This window comes from Silurus aristotelis (genome assembly GCF_946808225.1).
Source record: "Silurus aristotelis genome assembly, chromosome: 28".
Lineage (NCBI taxonomy): Eukaryota > Metazoa > Chordata > Actinopteri > Siluriformes > Siluridae > Silurus > Silurus aristotelis.
Window position 1 is genome coordinate 2,659,890 of NC_139601.1, and position 19,409 is coordinate 2,679,298.

Here is a 19,409-nt window from a genome sequence, read left to right on the forward strand (position 1 = left end):
TTTGTTGATCTAATACAAACTACTGCCTCTGGTGGTATGGAGTAGTACATTAGCGATCATCTTTCCAGCCATCCCTTTCCTTAGCCAAGCCTCTTTCTTCTGCAGAGCTTTTCTAAGGACTCTTGCTTTTGTTTTTCCATTCCATTCTCTTCTTTTGGGCTCCACTCTTGTTATTGGTTTCATTTGGAAATGTGGACAGCATAACAAGTCATGCCTCAAACCCCTAGTCGTGGCATGCATCTGGCCGTGGCATTAATTCGCACACAGATGCTGGCGGGTCGGTGGGGACGGCGATGACGGCGTGTTTCTGTGGGTTTTCCGAACTGATTTTTTTTTTTGACACGCCGCTTCGGCGCTCTCACTTCGAGGCCGGAGGAGGAGCTGTCATGCTCCAGCAGACTGGATAATTATTTCCCTTTTATCCCCTTTTTGCCAGGGCCAATCTGGTCCCCAATAACAGCCTCAGACCGCTTCTCCGCTCTCTCTTTCTGCGTCTCCTTCTATGCTTTTCTATGTCCCATGGCGAAGCATCGGCCAGGCCCCGACAAGAGCGGATTAACGCCGCTGAAAAAGAGCTCCTAGATTTGATCAAATGGCAGCAATATAAAAGAAATCACGAAGCAAAAAAAAATAAATATATCACTCTAGCTTTGCTATCTTTGATGCACACCCCCTTGCTGCCACAGAGCCCCCAAATCAAATATATCAGTACATCTGGAAATGATATATGGGCGTAAGTTTTACATGTTTATAGCGGTCAGTGGACTCAAGTACCTCGGTGGCTCGATCATGATTCGGTAGCCTAATGTCCAGCTCTCTGAATCATGAGGCTCGTCCTTGCTTTGCGCTTTAATATTTAATGTAACACGGGACGCTCATCTGCCTGTTAGCGACTGTGTGCCTTAAACAGATACCATTTACTAAAGTGTTCTCACGGGTTAAAAAAAAAATTTTTCGATTCCCGACGGAAACGTTTTACACCCGTCAAACCTCATACCTAACCTTCGCGCAAGGTTAGCAAAGGTGCTAAAACGCGACGGCTAACCCGTCAGAGCGGCTGGGTTCCAGAGATAAGCCTAACAATGACGCGAACGGCATCCAGCATCTGTTAGCCGTATACAAAGGGGAGATGCCTTTCCACGAGCTGATTAGCCGCTTGCGTAGGTGTGCATTAGGCGTGTGTTTGCGACTGATAATGGTTGCACTGCACCCCTTCGGTCTCCTGTGAAGAAGAAGAAGAAAAACCCAGGAGTGTTGTTTTATTTAAGGGTTTTGAAATGGAACAGGTTTTCCTCTGCACTGCAGCCGGGTCTGATTTGCACTAATTGCATTTTACCCCCTTATTGTGGTGTCTGAGTCAGTAGAGGCATCACACATGCTGTCAGATGTGAAAAATGACTGACCAGCAACAATGGCGTCTCGGATCTGGTGTCATGTGCATTAGCTAACGGAGCTATGGGTTTAATTGAGGCTTGAATTGCACCGGATCGGGCGCTTTTCCAATGGAATATCTGTCCAAAGCGATAAGCAGTGAAACCAGAAAGTGTTAGCGTTCGGTGAGAATCCGTATCATTGACAGTGATGTAATATTGTGGCGAATGATGTTTAAATGTTGTGTCATATACATTTATCTAGTTATTGAAATGTAGCCAAATGTCTGGCGTTTAAGTTCTGCTCAAAGGGAGGGTTCCTACATATTTTGAAAAAGTGTGGAATTTGATTTGAGTGATTTCCAGGTCTGGATTAGTTTAAAGAAGAAGAAAAAAAAAGAACCCTGAGTATTAAAAATATAAAATTTTCTAAAAATTTTAATGAAGAATTTTTTTTTAAGTATTTTTATTATAAAGATATAATCCACGCTCGATTGTTTTCCAAAACTGAGTCATTTCCACCCGCCGTTTTTTTTTTTTCTTTTTGTTTTTTAATAAACTTTCCTCCGCTTTGAAACGTACTTGTGTTTAGTAGTTTTTTTTGGTGAATTGCACATAAACAATTCTTCTGTTGCTGTAGTGTTTATTTACAGTTTACAGTTTTCAAATTATAAATGATTAACATCGCTTAATGAAATACTGTGCGTTAAACATGATTTTCTGTTTATTTGTTTGAGCTACAACTTTCCAGCAATTATTTGGTAATATAACAGCATACATCAGAGATTCAAGAGTTTTATTTGTCAAAAACATCATTATATGCAAAATACAACTTGCAGTAAAATGAGAAACGGAATGTAACGTAAGATTGTAACGTAGCGCATGTTGGTGTTTAAAAAAATCATCATTTCGTATTTCAAATTCGGTCTTAAAAATCTGGGAAAGTATGACATTTTGAAATGAAAATGTGTAAAAAGATTTCTGGTAGTTAGACTTTTGGAGTGGGAGGAGCTTTGGGGTGGATTTCTTTATAGTTAGTCATTCCAGTTACCTGCATGTCATTTGAATTAATTTCCAGAAGCTTCTTTTTGTGCTATTCCACACAAATCATCTTGATCACCTCACAAATCCAGGAGTCCTCGTTCGATCTCGATGTTTGTGTTGATTGTTCTCTCTAGAGCCTCCTGTGGGTTCTACACCGTTCTCCAGGCAGATTGGTAACTCTAATTTGGATCTGGTTGTACGTGAATTTGCGATTGGTGCTAGTCAGACTACGTGAACATGGTCTTCATGTCACACTGTTGGATCTCAGTTGTCATAATAGCAGACTGTACGACCGTCAAAAACCGACGCACACAAGACTGAAGTTATACGTCATCAATCCGGGACACTTTTTGATCCGTGTTCTCTCGCTAATGCTCATCAGGAAGTTTCTCTCCTTGTTGTTTTGTCCACCTGACTTGCTTCACATCTTCCCTGAGGCAGCTTGAAGTTGTCATGCTACAGTAATTGCATCGTCAGGTTTGACGTAGTGGTAGGTGATGTCACACTGTGGGAAAGTGTCTAAAATCTTCGGACACTGCCAGAATTTCATCGGAGGGAAAATAATCATAGCGATCAAAGACTACTGATTTTAGCCTCTGATTATAGGAATCTTTCAGGATTTTTTTTATTTGTGCGACCAGAAAATGGTACAGTGTCCACACCTGGCTCCACTTATACCATGGTCTATCTGAGCACTCAATTCTGATTGCCTGGAAGGCACGGGATCAATCTGTTGGACGCACGGGTACCACATCTGCGATTTCATCACAGACAAGAAGTTAGAACTAAATGCAAACTGGGCAAATCTGCCACAGAGGCGATTAGGGTTCGGGAAGAACATTGCTGGAAGACGACGAAAGATCAGGAAGACCTTCGATGAGCTGAACCTCCCGGCAACTCGTGCATGACGATCGTCGGCAAACGCGATCGTCTGCAAATGATCCACACGATACGACTTCCGCGCCCACCCTACTCGCCAGATTTGTCTCCTGCGAACTCCGTCCTCTTCCCGAAGATGAAGATGCGGCACAAAAGGTCGCCGCTATGACGCCGTAGCGGAGATCCTTTAACCTTTCCAATCTATATGGCAGAAATCCGCTTTCACCATAGCAACCGTGTAGGCGTACACACACAAACAAAGAATATTTACGATTAAAGCCACGGATGAGCTCGAGATACTTGTATCTTTAATTACAACTCGGTACGAAATCCAATAAAATCGCAGTTGCTTAGCGGAATCCCTCCGGATTTGTGCGTTATTGAGTGGATGTGGCAGAGAGCGAAGTCTGCGCGAGCGTCAATACAGACAGCAGGCTTTTTTTTTTTCCCCCCCGCAGCTCCGAAGCCCCGTTCCAGCTGTTCCGCCCGAGTTTGAAGGATAAACACCTTGACATGCCATTCTGCCACGGGCGCTCTGACCTTATTATATGAAATTCGAGTCGCCCGTGCAAGCTTAAGGTTGAAACCAGGACCAGGAGTGGAGTCCCGCAGGCCTGCCCCCTGCCGCAGCCTGGTTTTTAATCCTCCTGACTCGTATGTTTTTGCGTGCAGAATTTGTCTCCTGCATGGGTCGTTACTCAGGTGCTACGTGACCTAATTGATCGCGTTTTGTGTTAATTGGTTTAATTAAATGTTTTGGGTCAATGATCGTTTCCGAGCGCCGGGGCGTTCAGCTACTAATTGGAGCGGGAATTGATGGAAATGGATTTTCCGTGTAAAATTACTGTAACTAAGATGTTTGCTTTAATGCCTGCAGAAACACAGGAATCCATTCTCAGCTTTAGCTTATATGTCTCAGCCTTTTTTCTTTCAAGGCTTTTTTTTTTTTTCGTTTCTACCCCTGACTTTTCCAGACCTATATGTGGTTCCTTTCCACACAGGGTGTCTTTGAAAGCGGTAGCATAAAATTTCCCCCTTCACTTGTCCCAAACCCGTTCCTGCACCATGAAGATCTGCTTTACACGGTTCAGAGTGAAAGATCTCCTGCTATAGAGCTCAGAGTTCAACCCCGTTGGGGATGCATGCGAACGCTGGCCGCACCCCAGGCCTCCTCACCTCACCTACATCAGTGTCTGACTTTACTAACACCCTTGTGGTTAAATGAATCTTATGGTCTGATGTCCACAAATTTCCTGTAGTGTACATCAATGTGAAATCAAGTGAAACTTGTAAGAAATGCACAAACTGGTTGAACATTCAGATTTATTAATATACAGACGCAAGTTTTTAATGAATGCGACTTGCAGATTTGAATCTAATCTGAAGCACGCAGTGGTTTGAAGGTTACAGACTTTAGTAAAGGATTTAACAGTGACTCTGTGGCAGGTCTGGGATTTGAGCTCGTCACCTCGCCGTTACACTTGAACTCATTTTACATTAAATGAAGATCTAGAAATGTGAATGGTCAGAGTGGCATTTGGAACAGGAAAAGGGTCTCTGGAGTGCAGAAATCTTTTAGTCTCCGCTTCATTCCATCTCCATGACTTATAAACCATCGAGGACATTGAGTCAAGTGCAGTACAGTACAAAACTTCAAACAACTAAATCAAAGGTTTTGTTGTTGCTTTTGATAATAATTTTACATTTGTATATTTGAGAGGGGTGTTTTCCTTTATCAACACACACACACACACACACACACACACACACACACACACACTTTTGCATCTATCTATCTATATATACACCAATCTATCTGTCACATTTCTTTTTGTTTTTTTCACTTTTTCTAGCTGTTTGTCTCTGCTTCTCACCTGTTCTTTCTTTCTTGTTTCTTTTTTCTTTCGCTTATACACCCCCTCTTTCTCTCTTTCTAAACTTTTTTTTGCTGTCTGTCTCTCATCTGCTTTCCTCAACTTTTTTTTTTTTCTTTCTTTCTTTCTTTCTTTCTTTCTTTCTTTCTTTCTTTCTTTCTTTCTTTCTTTCTTTCTTTCTTTCTTTCTTTCTTTCTTTCTTTCTTTCTTTCTTTCTTTCTTTCTTTCTTTCTTTCTTTCTTTCTTTCTTTCTTTCTCTCTTGTATTCATTATTATTTTGTTAATTCTTTCATATTCTTATGTTTTTCCTTTCTTTTTTGTGTATTTTCTCTCTCTCTTTCTCTTTTTGACTTTTTCTTGCTTTCTGTCTTTCCACTTCCCTAAACTTCTTTCTTTCTTTCTTTCTTTCTTTCTTTCTTTCTTTCTTTCTTTCTTTCTTTCTTTCTTTCTTTCTTTCTTTCTTTCTTTCTTTCTTTCTTTCTTTCTTTCTTTACATTTTTCCTTTTCTCTCTCTCTCTCTCTCTCTCTCTCTCTCTCTCTCTCTCTCTCTCTATCCCTTACTTGTTCTCTCTTTTTTGGCAAGGTCACAGTATTAACAGGCAGTTATTGAGTGAACTTTCCTAAGTTAAATGATGAGATTCGTATCTCAAATAATTCAGACGTTTCGCTGCAGTTCATCACAATTAAATGGTAGTTTTTTTTTCCCTATAAAACATGTGCTGTGGAAGAGTTTCCCAGCAGCTGTAAGAAAACATCTTATTGCACAGAAAGCCTTTATTCGCTCTCGTTCACAGACAGTTGGAGCGGAGCGTGCCCAATATTTTTATGAACTGCGTTGACTTGGCTACGACGGCGCATAAATCACCCGCGGTGTCGTTAATATACGCAGGTGTCAATAGGAAACGCATGGGTGAAAGAAATATGGCCGCTCTCAGTAACGCCACGGCTGAAAAATAGAGCGATTGCGGTGAGACGGGAGATGTGAGGACGGCAGGACATGAGGATGAGACTCCTGGATCTGCAGTGCCCCCTGGTGGCAGGACACTAGATTGCAGGAAGACATCAGACAGGGGATGAAGTCTAAAGCAGATCAGATATCAGGTTGAGGAGACTTTGCAATTTTAGATTAGATGTATAGGATATCGGATGAAACACACACACACACACACACACACACACACACACACACACACACACGCACACGTGCTCACACTGCCTATTACAAACTTAACTATCAGACTCAGTAAACAAATCATAACTGTTAACTTTTACAAATCAATTTCTTTCTTTCTTTCTTTCTTTCTTTCTTTCTTTCTTTCTCTCTTTCTCTCTTTCTCTCTTTCTTTCTTCTGTATCTCTCTGTGATACTTTTCTCTCTCTCTCTGTCACTCATACTTCCTCTCTTTCACACCTTTTACATTTTCTCTCTTATACTTCTGTCTTTCTTTCTCATTCTTTTTTGTCCTGTATTATACTTCTCTCTCTCTCTCTCTCTCTCTCTCTCTCTCTCTCTCTCTCTCTCTCTCTCTCTCTCCCTTCTCTTTTGAGTCTATGCCTCTGTCTTCACTAATAATAATGACACTTGCTGTCTCTCTAAGTTCAGTTGAAGTATATATTTGGGAGAGTTCATGTTTTATCGGGGGGATGTTTGGGGTAAATCCTTTGAAGTCTTTAATACAATGTAAAATATTATAATATGCTTTTAACACGAAAGAAAAAAAGTGTGTGTCTGCTTCTATCCGTCCTCACAGACAGGAGTGTAAGTCATGGCTGCATTATGTGACTGTAATCAGTTTAGTAGCTTTTGAGGGATTATCCTAATCCCGTACCTGACTGCGGCCCCTTTGATAGCATAAACCTCGGCCGCTCGCCTTCCGTTATTCTCTTTTCCCTCTCTTTACCAGATTCCTCGCAGGTCCCGAGCTCGATTTCTCGCATCCTCCTGTTCTTATCTCTCTCGGCAAGCTGCAGAACCCTGCAGACACGCGGGATCGTGGTGTTGTTTTATGCCCCGTGCTTATTCGTGGAGCGAAACGGGATCTTGTCGAGACCCCGGGTGTTTACTTGCCGGCATCCCAGACGAGGTTTTTCTCCGAGCGCCTCCTTCACGCTGCGCTACGTGCTTGTCCGGCGTGACCGTGATGCAGGATAGCGTGTATAAAGTTTCATTTGTGTCTGTTTCCAGAGCAGATTTATTGCGCGTCACTGTGTTTATCCACATTCATCTCTTCTTTCTGTTCTTCGGTTGTTGTTTTTCTGTAGGTGGAGGCCATCCTGGTGAATATCTTTGGCGGGATTGTGAACTGTGCCATCATCGCTAATGGTATCACTAAGGCCTGCAGAGAGCTGGAGCTCAAGGTACCCCTGGTTGTTCGGCTGGAAGGTAAGTGTAGTACATAAGAATAAGAATAATAAAAATGTAAAGAAAAACAGTGGCAGTCTTTTTTTTTTTATGGTGCATTTAGACTGGTTTTATGAACCAGACAGACAGACAGACGGACAGACAGACGGATAGATAGATAGATGGATAGATGGATAGATAGATGGATAGATGGATGGATCTTTTGGATGAAACTGGTTGTATGCTGGGACAACAGGTCTTGTTGATGCCTCACAGCTGCCTGGTCCCCAGTTTGATTCTGAGCTATGATTTATAATTCGCTTCACAGGACCGGTTTCTTGTCGTCGGCCAGCCAAGGGGTTAGCTCTTGCGAAAAACCCTGTGTCCTCACATTATAATGTGTTCATCACGGCTCATTATAAGCAGCAGAAACTTCTCACAGGGGCTGACTCTGGACACCCCAACATTCACCCGCACGCAAGAGGTAGCACGCAAGGGAACATCATTAGCATGCGCGACACACGGCAACGTTGTCGTTAGCGCTGTCGAAAAGAACGAAGCCGATAGCCGCTTATTTGTGACCTCTGACCGGGGTATGCTAATGCTAGGTGCTAGCGAAAGGCTCAGGACTCCGCCTGCTCTGGCTGGTTGTTAGTGTAATTGGCACAAAAACAGCAATGTCATGCTGCATGCTAGCGCATTAGCTTGGCGAGAGACCCTCTGCCTCCGTAGAGAGCGGGAGCCGGAGGAAGATTAGTTCTGACTTCGCTTGCAGCGAGCCTGATCAACTCAGTATTTAACATTTAAACACGAGCTGTTAGATAGCTTGTTTTTCTTAGCTTGTTGCGTCACCGTCAACAGAGCTGCATTAGCGTCCCGAGGGTCATATCTTCTCTGAGCTCAAAACTTGGGAATATTTTCAAATCCAAATAAAAAAATAAATAAAATGATGCGGGTCTATGCAGCGTAAAGGTTACTGATAAGTTCAGGGTATAAAGGATTTACACTACACAGGGATTAAAGGTGCACTTGGGGAGTAGTGTTGTCTAGAAAACATTAACTAACAAGAGTGCATACGGTCGTATGTTGATTTCCATGAGATTTCAGTCTGGGAATACTGTCCTCTGGAAATCTCAGACACTCTAATATGGTACCCTGGGAACCTTGGTCCAGGCGGCCATTTATCCAGGAATATCCAACACCGTAGGAAATATTGGTCATTGGAAATCAAAGACTTTGATATAATTGCGAACAAAAAAACTCCAAAATTCCATGCGCCAACAAATGTAACATAATAGAACAATGTATTCATGCAATAATGTTATATGTTTTGCAATTAAAGTCACAATTTATTTATTGGTTCACAGTCGCCTTTATTATAATAGTAAACGGAAAGAACAGCGAATCTGTCAGGTGGATTATTCTACATTTACATAAACTTCAGCTTTAAGTTTTTAGCTTTTATGTAATTATATTTTTCAAATCAAATATTTTATCTTTGATGATTGATATTATTATTTTTTTTGACACAAAATGCATTTGCGGTTCAACATTAATTAGCAGACCCCTAGGGTTCTTGGGCTTGCGGTTGAAGACCCTTCACGATGAGATCAGGAGACGATCTGAGTGTGATTCATATCAACAGTTGTTTTAACAAACATCTTTGAAACTGCCTTTTCAAGTAAATCTTGATAATGCACTGAATTGTAAACCAATCAAATATAGATGAACCTGGAAGTGTGGAAGTAGTTTACTTTAGTTTCCAATTGCATTTCCAACTGAGTATTGGATTGTCCATGGGGTCGAGCCTGCACGGGGTACCTCAGCGGTACACTTCAAACCGAACCAATAAAGGACGATTTGAGTTCAAAAAATGATTTGGTTAATAAAAGATGGTTGATGTTTTTTTGTGTGTGTAAAGATCGATAGCCATGCCTGTCTCTCAGTGTGGGCTCTGATCATGGCTGACAGAGTACGATAAAATGGTTCCTCAGTCTGAGTTTAGCTGCATTAGTTGTCCATTGATTTCTACCCGAGACATCACACAACCTGTTTCGCTTGTCTGTGTCTTGATCTTTGCATCTGTTTGCAGCTGTGCCTGTCGAAGGTGTACTTGTCACGCATATCTCAATACCTACCTGAATATCACTGTGTCATTGTTTGCTTTTTCAGTCCACTGGCTGAGACCTCACACCCACTGCAGCTTCTGGGAAGGGAAACCTAACACCAGCCCTGCCGTTCATTTTATTTACTTTTATTCCGGGAGGAAAACAAGAACGCCAAGCACTAATATTAGCCGTTGCAAGAAACATCGCGCAGCTGGCACCCCAAAGTGTATTCCTGTCCTGCTGAGTGTTCATGTTTGAGGTTTTTCTGATGTACAAGTTCTTGGTGGTGAACCAGAACATTCCTCGGCTATTGTCAGCGCAACTCTGCCGTACACGACTCAAACCATCTAATTACCAAGTACATCAAGCTGAAACAAGAGAACATTTCAGCGTTTTGAATAATGCTTCAGGACTTCATTTAATCACGAATCTTAGACTCGTTAGTCGGGTGGTGTCAAAAAACCTTCCGTCCATTTTATTTATTAATAAAATGTTTAATAAAAACCTCTGGCATGGTGCAAAGTAGAATAATAGAAATATTAAGTGAAATTAAAAACAATATATTAGCTATCAGTCTATTAAGAATTGCTAAACGTGCAGCGGAAAGTATTTCATTGGAAGCGATCTGTGTACGTCGCCTTCATTCCTTTTCGATTGAAAAATTCTATACAATTTTATTAGGGTTTTTTTTTTTTATTTGCTCAAAATGTGAAATATTCTAAATTTTTAACAAACGGATTCAAGCAAATGAATAGAGAAAATGTCCTTTTTCTGCTAAAAAATCAAATGAAGACGTCATAATACACATTTTGGTTTTTCAATTGTGAATAAAAAACTGACAATTAATATTTATAAAAAAATTTTGATGTATAGAATAATTATAATAATGTCTAATAGTATTATTAGACTAATGCTTGGCTTTTACATTGAATTACTTAATGAGCTTGAAAGTTAAATTAGTATTTCGAATCTGATTAGTTGATGAACAGCTTTAATAATTAATTAATTGTAGATATTTCCCATGTTTAGATTTTTGTATATTGGATTTTTTTTGTTGTTTTTTTTTTTTTTTTTTTTTGGGTGGATTTTGCGTTGATGTGAAAGTAGAGAAGGTCTCTGGCAGCACCTAGTGGTGAGATTCGAGCATGATCCACTATGTGCATGAGCATTAGAGTAAGACCGTTGAACACACGTCGCTTGTACATGGGGTGGGGGTTATGACGAAAGAGTATTTGGTTTTTGACGCTCTTGTGATTCGAGTAAGGAGACACGGATAAAAACAGCGCGAGACACAGTTGAAGCTTTCTTGACGTAAAAGATTACTTCCCCCCCAAACCCCCCCTACCCCCCGTTTGGGTGTGTGTTTGAAACGTCCTCTGTGTCTCCTCACACTGTCGGTTAGAGACTGCAAGCAGCAGACACTCGATACGGAGCGCACTCGCCCCGGTTCGCCCTGTTCCCCCGCTAATGAAATTATCCGATTGATTGTTTGGTGCTGGCCGGTGCACGAGACGTGTTAGAAATGAGTCGTTATGTGAGCGGACAAAGGCGGTGAAATATCAGTAGTTAAGTGGTGCTGTAATTGAATTCCTTCTGAAACTGCTATTGATTAGAGAGCAGATACCATCATAATTATACTGCATGGAGAAAAAAAGACCACACACACACACACACACACACACACACACACACACACACACACACACACACACACACTTGTTCCACATTTCTATCACTGTGGGGACTTCACAAGATTTTCATAAAAATAAAAAGCACGTTAGAGCGTTCTTTGGTCCTCATTAAATGAACTTTTACACACACACACACACACACACACACACACACACACACACACAGAACTTTAAGTTAGGGATTGCTGAATAACTCATATTTATAAAGAGTTGAAACCTACACCTGAGAAGACACACACACACACACACACACACACTTGTTCCACATTTCTATCACTGTGGGGACTTCACAAGATTTTCATAAAAATAAAAAGCACGTTAGAGTGTTCTTTGGTCCTCATTAAATGAACTTTTATACACACACACACACACACACACACACACACACACACACACACAGAACTTTAAGTAAGGGATTGCTGAATAACTCATTTATAAAGAGTTGAAACCTACACCTGAGAAGACACGCACACGCACACGCACACACACACACACACACACACACACACACACACACACACACACACAAGATCACTGGTCATAAAGGGCAAAAAAAAATCTGAACACAAACACTTTGATCATGGATTCTTATTACTGTGGAGCTTTTGGTCCTCACAAGGCACTAAAGGTACACTCACATTCTGTGTTTCTGTATTGTGGGGACATTTGGGCTTTTGTATAGTTTAGTGAAAAAACACAACAAACCTGCTTTCAACAGTTTTCATGTTCTATCCTCCCTAAAGCTGCACTCTCACCTGTGAAATCAGAACGTAATCGCCAGCTGCTCACCTCACTCCCACATCGCATGTGCGCACACACACACGCTGGCACACACACCGGCAACAGCAGAACACTTTATCACATAGATGAAAAATAAAAAGCACAAAAACACATCCTTTAAAATGTTTTCCTCTTTGTTCCCTCTGTTCTCTCTCTCTTTTCTGTAACACTATTCCTTGCTCTCTATATCTCTCTCTCTTTCTCTTCTGCCCCCACACTATCTCTTCCTCTTTTCCACTCACTCTCTTCTCTCTTACTCCCCCACTCTCTCACCCTTCTTATCCCACTCTAGTCCTCCCTCTCTCTCTCTCTCTCTCTCTCTCTCTCTCTCTCTCTCTCTCTCTCTCTCTCTCTCTCTTAGTTCTGTACTCTTCTCTGAAGGGTTTTAGGGTAGAAGCTGTGACTCTGTATATCGTGTCAGGGTGAGCACCGCGGGGAGCGATGCTGTCAGGTTATAATCCATGTGTAGGACCCTGAGGGCAAGAGGTCCGTCCTGGAAGACCGCCTGATCAGAATCGTGCCGAGTGCGCTCACAAGGGCCCTCGGCAGCTGGGGCAGATATGGAACAAGACCTCTGACTTTTACCCAGAGAAAACACGACCTCTGACTTTCAGCCAATGGAACAAGCCATCCTCGTCACTTCTTCTGCCAGCGGTGCGGCACCGCTCCATTTTCAACACCGCTGCGGGGCGAGAACAGGGTTTAGCGTGGGTCCTCCTCTGAAATAGGCCCTGAAATACAGGGTTTGGAAAGGGTCGAGTGTTTGTGTGTATTTGAGTGTGTTTGTGCATACGTGTCAATCTGTATAACGCTGTTTAAACGAAATGTCCCCACAATTAGAGATTTTGTGAGGACCGTATGTGTGTGTGAGTCATTATAAGACCGAATGTCCCCATAAAAATACAAATTCATGGTGTGTCTATAAGAGAGAGAAAGAGCGAGCAATATAAGACTGTGTGTTTGATTTTAGTGGAATGATTAGTGTGTGTGTGTGTGTGTGTGTGTGTGTGTGTGTGTGTGTGTGTGTGTGTGTGTGTGTGTGTTTCTAGGAACAAACGTGCAGGAGGCTAAGAGGATTCTGTCTGAGAGCGGGCTTCCCATCACCGCAGCCAATGACCTGGACGACGCAGCAAAGAAAGCAGTGGCTGCAATCGCCAAGAAATAATACACACACACACACACATACACATGCTAAGTCAAACCAGTTTTTTACACCAAACTTGTCTGTCATTTAAACACTTAGCTCCTCCTACAGATCAAACTTGTGCATTAGATTCTAAACTCCATATTATTTCTATTATATTTATAATATTATAATATTATTGTTATTATTAAAAAAACCCAAACCAGTCCATGTTTGAGACTGAACTCGTCTTGTACAGTGTAGGCCTGGCTTATATGATTCATTCGCTCATTTATTTAACGCGGCCCTTATCACTGGAACTCGTTTTCATTTATTTGCCGTTCTGCGTTGAGGGAAAATGTGGCTAATCTTGTGCTGCATCCGCACGATGTAGCGATATCGCCCGGCGCGTTATTATCTTGCTGCGTGCCATCGTCACGCTCTCCGGTGCTCATCGCTCTCGCTGTGGAAATCCTGCTATTGATTTCAAAAGCTTTTTTGCAGTGTGGACTTCTGCACCATAATCTCTGCATTTGCTAGACATTTTATTACAAGTACAAGTACTGTGTCATGAGCGCATCATCTATTCTTACTATCCTTAGATTGCAATGGAATTGAATTTGACCAAATTGTGTAATTTTTTGCAAAATCATTCCAATCTTATTTTTTTATTTAAATTTTTAAAAAATTGTAAATAAAATTTAAAAAGCAGGAAAAAAACATTATTATTGTGCAGGAGCAGGATTGAGTAGGATCTTCTGAAGTTTGGAAGGTGATGAGTCTCTGTAGATATACACGTCTTTATGGCCTTATATAAGATATGATAAATACATCTTTAATTCTCTCTGCCATACGGAAAACTGCTGTGTGAGTGATGAAGACAAACACTTTCCCTTCACTTCTTTCCCTTTTCTTTTACTTCCATTACTTTCCTTTCTCTTCATTTAACTTTGGGTCACTTCTATTTCATTCCTTTCTTTTCCTTTCACTTTTTCGTATTCCTTCTCTTCTCTTCCTTAGTCTGCCATTCTTTCCTTTTTTTTTCTTTTACCTTCCTTTTACTTCCTTTCCCTCTTTCCCTCCCTTGTCTTCCTTACTTTTCTTTTGCCTTCCATCCCTTTTCACTTCCCCTCCCATCCATTTGCTTCTCTTCTTTTCCCCCTGTTCTCTTCCTTTACTACTTTTCTCTTCCTTTTCTTTCTCCTCATTCTACTTCCTCGTTTGCCTCTTAACTACAGCAGCGTTACTCCTTTTCCCTCGTGCCTCTCGTCCAGACCATTTGAACCTGTGACTTTATTGTAATGTACCATTTATTGAAGGAGCCGTTTTTTGGTAATCATTAATATCATCAGCATGATTTTGTGAATTGATTTCTGTTTGAAATTTGTTTCTCTCAATGCAATAAAATCTCACCTAAACATATTTATTCCTCGTTCATAAAATTTTTTTTTGTTCCTGCTGAACGGTGAAGAGCTTCATGGGGTTTGTCTCTCTGGAGGAAACCTCAGACCACCATGCCAACGCTGGAAGCCCTGACATCTCAGATTAATGACTGACAACCGAGTGTCATCGGAGAAGCACGTCTTAATAGCAGGCGCTGTGTGTTAATGATCACGGCAGTGTGTAACGTGTGTGTGTGTGTGTGTGTGTGTGTGTGTGTGTGTGTGTGTGTGTGTGTGTGTGTGTGTAAGAGACAGAAAAAGAGATACACTACGACCAGTTTGCTGAAATTCATCCCTGTCACACTTTGATGGATTATCTGTCTGGTGATCTGTGAGAACACCTCGACTGGATCAGGTGCCCTGAGCAACAGATCTGCTGTCTCTCTCTCTCTCTCTCTCTCTCTCTCTCTCTCTCTCTCTCTCTCTCTCGCTGTTTTTCTTTCATATTTTTTCCCCCTCTTATTCAGGATTTGAAGCTGGATATTGGCTGAATCAGCAGTAGACACGGGATCGAGCACGAAGCTGCAGTTTATATATTCATATGTTAAAAGAAAAGAGCACGATAAAAGCATTAGGGTTTGACATCAAGATTTAAAGGAATAAATAAAAACATCTGGAGCATCTGGATTGTTCCAGATGTTCAGCTGAGTTATTGTTAGTTCTCAAAGTTTTTTCTCCACAGTGACCACCTCCCAAGGGTTTTATTCCTATTCTACTACAGCAGTCTGGCAACAATCACCATATCTATCTATCCTCTTTTGTGCTTTCTTTTTCCTTTTGGACTTTGCACTCAGCGTTTACACTCCACGTTTACACTCCCCACGTTTACACTCAGCATTTACACTCCCCATGTTTACACCCCCCACGTTTACACTCACTGTTTACACTCCATGTTTACAATCTACATTTACACTCAGCGTTTACACTCCACGTTTACACTCCCCACGTTTACACTCCCCATGTTTACACCCCCCACGTTTACACTCCCCACGTTTACACTTCCCACGTTTACACTCCCCGTTTTCACTCACTGTTTACACTCCATGTTTACAATCTACATTTACACTCAGCGTTTACACTCCACGTTTACACTCCCCACGTTTACACTCAGCATTTACACTCCCCACGTTTACACCCCCCACGTTTACACTCCCCACGTTTACACTTCCCACGTTTACACTCCCCGTTTTCACTCACTGTTTACACTCCATGTTTACAATCTACATTTACACTCAGCGTTTACACTCTATTTTTCACATTCCACATTTACACTCAGGGTTTACGTTTTGCATTTATGTCACATTTACACTCCCTGTTTTCACTCCACATTTACACTCAGCGTTTACACTTCACATTTACACTCCCTGTTTTCACTCCGCATTTACTCTCAGCGTTTACATTTTGCATTTGTCGTGTTTAACCCCTACTTTTCAATCTACCTGTTAACACACATGCTCAGCTCTGCTCGCCCCTATTTCTCTCTCCAAAGCTCTTATCTCTTTTTTTTTATTCCCTCCCTGGTCACTGCAACAGAGCACATGGTCACAGTCTCTGTCTGTCTAAGTAAAAAATAAAAAGCAGCATGAGATTAAGCTCGAAACTGAAACTTGTCCATCCTGAAGATTTTTCCTGGTGGTAAACATAATTACAAAGCTGATTCTGGAGACTCCTTCTATTGAAGGTAAATAAACACCTTTTCTGCCACAAATTTCCTGCATAAATGAATATACAATATAATTTTATGTAGACTTTTGTCTTCGATCTGCTACAAAATGCTGACACTAGAGAGTCTTTTCATAAATGTTCTATACGAGGTAGTGTGAAAAAGTTTCAAAACCTGCTCTGTTTATAAGAGAGTGCTTTATTTATCTATTTTTACACACGATCACTTTCGAAATTACAGTGCTCCCAGCGTTCCTGCCACTTCTGGAATATGTCCTGAAAGTCTTCTTTTCGAAACGTGTCAAGCACCTTCTGCGATTCGCGCCGGATCTCCGCGATGGTGTCGAAATGTCAAACTTTGAAACGGATCGTAATATTTTCGAAGAGGGTTAAAGAGTGCAGAATTTGGATCATGTGGATTGGTAATGCACCGCCAATCATCATGCACAAGTTACCGAATGGTGATGACGACGATTCGGTTAGCAACATTAGTTCGATAGCACCGCTATCTCGATGATAAACTGTAAGTATAAACTACTAAAGAGTACGTCGTGTCCACGCATCACGCCGCGAGATCGCCGAATATTTCCTGTAACAGAGTGGTTTATCGGGGGGTGAGTAATACGTAGCAAGGAATTGACCCTGTCAATAATCAAGAATCCAATTAATCTCAATTTCACAATCCTGTGTCTCTCTCACTCTTCCTTTTCTCTTTCTGTTTGTCTCTCCAACTCTCTCTCTCTCTCTCTCTCTCTCTCTCTCTCTCTCTCTCTCTCTCTCTCTCCTTTTCCCTTTCTGATTGGGGGTTTTCCTTTCTGACTACCCCACATCTCCCCCTCGCCCCCCTTGGAGACTGGAGGTGACGTGCAGGTCGGTGCGAGTGTAAATGGGAAAGATGGGTCAATAATTGCTTATTTCATGCCCTTGGTCGAGTGTCAGACAGTGCTGTGCTGATGGATTAGATGCCGAAGTTTCAGCCTTGTTTAAATCTGCTCTTGTCCTGACATTGTGTAATTTCAGAACGCGGTGTGTGACGGAATATAAATGTGTGTGTGTGAAGGTGGACAGTGGGTATAGTGCTCTGGATTTGTGCTATTGTTTGAAGACAAGTAATCGTAGTCGGACAGGAAGTGTAAATGTCGACACCTGGTCATTAGTACGGTATGTGCTTTTTGAACCTGTTATGATGGTTCACTACATTTTAGAGTGCGCTTGTTGAGATTTGTGTTTATTCAGCTACAAGGGTGTTAGTAAAGGCAGGTACTGATGTAGGTGAGGAGGCCTGGGGTCCAGTCAGCGTTCACATTCATGCCAAAGGTGTTTAGTAGGGATGAGATCAGAGCTCTATAGCAGGTCACTCAAGATCTTGCTCTCCAACCCATTTAAAGCATATCTTCATGGAGTTTGCTTTGTGCACAGGGGCATTGCCATGCTGAAACAGGTTTGGCGAAGGGAAAGTTGTATGCTAATGCATCCTGTACAATTGTGTGCCTCCAATTTTGTTGTTTCACTTACCATCATGGAAGATTTAAAGCCGTGATTGGAGTTTGCAGTGCAGGATTTGACTGAAAAGATAAAAGTGCTGCTTTATTTTTGTTATTTTTTTGTACCAGTCATTAGCTCAAGAATACTGCTGCTCTAAATCATACACAGAGATGAAAAAGTGTCATCGGATAACTTTTATTTGACTTGATTATTATTGTACCTAATAATGAGAGATGTCTGTATGTAATTATCTCTGTTACTATGGTTACGGTTATTTATAAGGCAGCATATTTATTGAGAGTGGAGAATAATCTGACCATAACTTTTTAAAGCCCAGATCGGTGGAGGGCTTCAGTGATGGTTGTCCTTCTGTAAATTTATCTCATCCATACACAGAATCTCTGAAGCTCAGTCAGACTGGCCATCAGGTTCTTGGTTACCTCTCTTAATAAGTCCCTCATCGCCGATTGCTCAGTTTGGCCTGGCGACCAGCCCTTGAAAGAGTCCTGGTCGTGCCACACTTTTTCTATTTGTTAATTATGGAGGCCACTGTGCTGTTTGGGAATCCTCAGTGCAGCAGCAAATCTTTTGTAGCCTCTCCCAGATCTGTGCCTTGCAACAATCCTGTCTCTGAGCTCTGCAGGCAGTTCCTTGGACCTCATTGCTTGGTTTGTGCTCTGATCCATGCGTTTATGACCTCTAGAATAGACTACTGTAATGCATTACTAGGTGGATGTCCTGCATCATTAATAAACAAGCTTCAGTTAGTGCAGAATGCCGCAGCAGAAGTTCTTACTAGGTCAAGAAAATACGATCATATAACCCCAATCTTATCGTCCCTACATTGGCTTCCTATTAAGTTTCGAATAGACTACAAACTACTGCTACTCACTTATAAAGCACTAAATGGTTTGGCTCCCATGTATCTATCCAGTCTTTTAACATGCTACAATCCGTCACGCTCCCTGAGATCTCAAAACTCTGGGCTTCTAGTAGTTCCTAGAATAGCAAAGTCCACTAAAGGCGGTAGAGCATTTTCACATTTAGCTCCTAAACTCTGGAATAGTCTTCCTGACGGTGTTCGGGGTTCAGATACACTCTCCCAGTTTAAGTGTAAATTAAAAACATATCTTTTTAGCAAAGCCTACACATAACACACATCACACACATCACATCATAACCTTGTGCTCCAGAATATATGATCACATGCACATCATCAACTTGTGCTGTTAATATCATGAACAGCAGCTACGCTAATTCCTCTCCACTGCTTCTCTTTCTCTCCCCATCCCGAGGCATCCTGAGATTTGGCCAGCTCCAGTCACGTCCCACCTCGTGAAGATTATGGACCTATGGATGATCATGGAGAAGTAGATGCCGAGTGTTTAAAGGCCCTGGCATGGAGAAGCTGATGCTGGATCTATGATGATCACAAATTGTTCTGTATTGTTGAAAGATTTATGACCAAACTTTTGATGTCACCCATATGAGGATGGGTTCCCCTTTGAGTCTGGTTTCTCTCAAGGTTTCTTCCTCATATCATCTAAGGGAGTTTTTCCTTGCCACTGTCGCCACGGCTTGCTCATCAGGGACAAACGCACACCATTCAC

The 19,409-nt window shown here is 41.7% G+C and overlaps 1 protein-coding gene and 1 long non-coding RNA gene across 2 annotated transcripts in view; one reads left to right on the top strand and one right to left on the bottom strand.

The window, feature by feature from the left end:
* The window catches only part of suclg2 (succinate-CoA ligase GDP-forming subunit beta), an 83,396-nt gene extending 68,764 nt beyond the window's left edge, over positions 1–14,632 (top strand). Inside the window, exons 10-11 of the mRNA XM_083533477.1 lie at positions 7,430–7,550; positions 13,137–14,632. Coding sequence (XP_083389603.1) covers positions 7,430–7,550; positions 13,137–13,252 — 237 coding nt within the window. The 3' untranslated portion in view covers positions 13,253–14,632. The remainder of the gene's footprint in view (positions 1–7,429; positions 7,551–13,136) is intronic.
* Positions 13,972–15,362, bottom strand: LOC310721639. The gene is made up of 2 exons (XR_014532152.1): positions 14,273–15,362; positions 13,972–14,239 (listed from the first exon to the last, which is right to left on the bottom strand). It is a non-coding gene; the product is annotated as an uncharacterized lncRNA (long non-coding RNA).
* Positions 15,363–19,409: the final 4,047 nt, after the last annotated feature.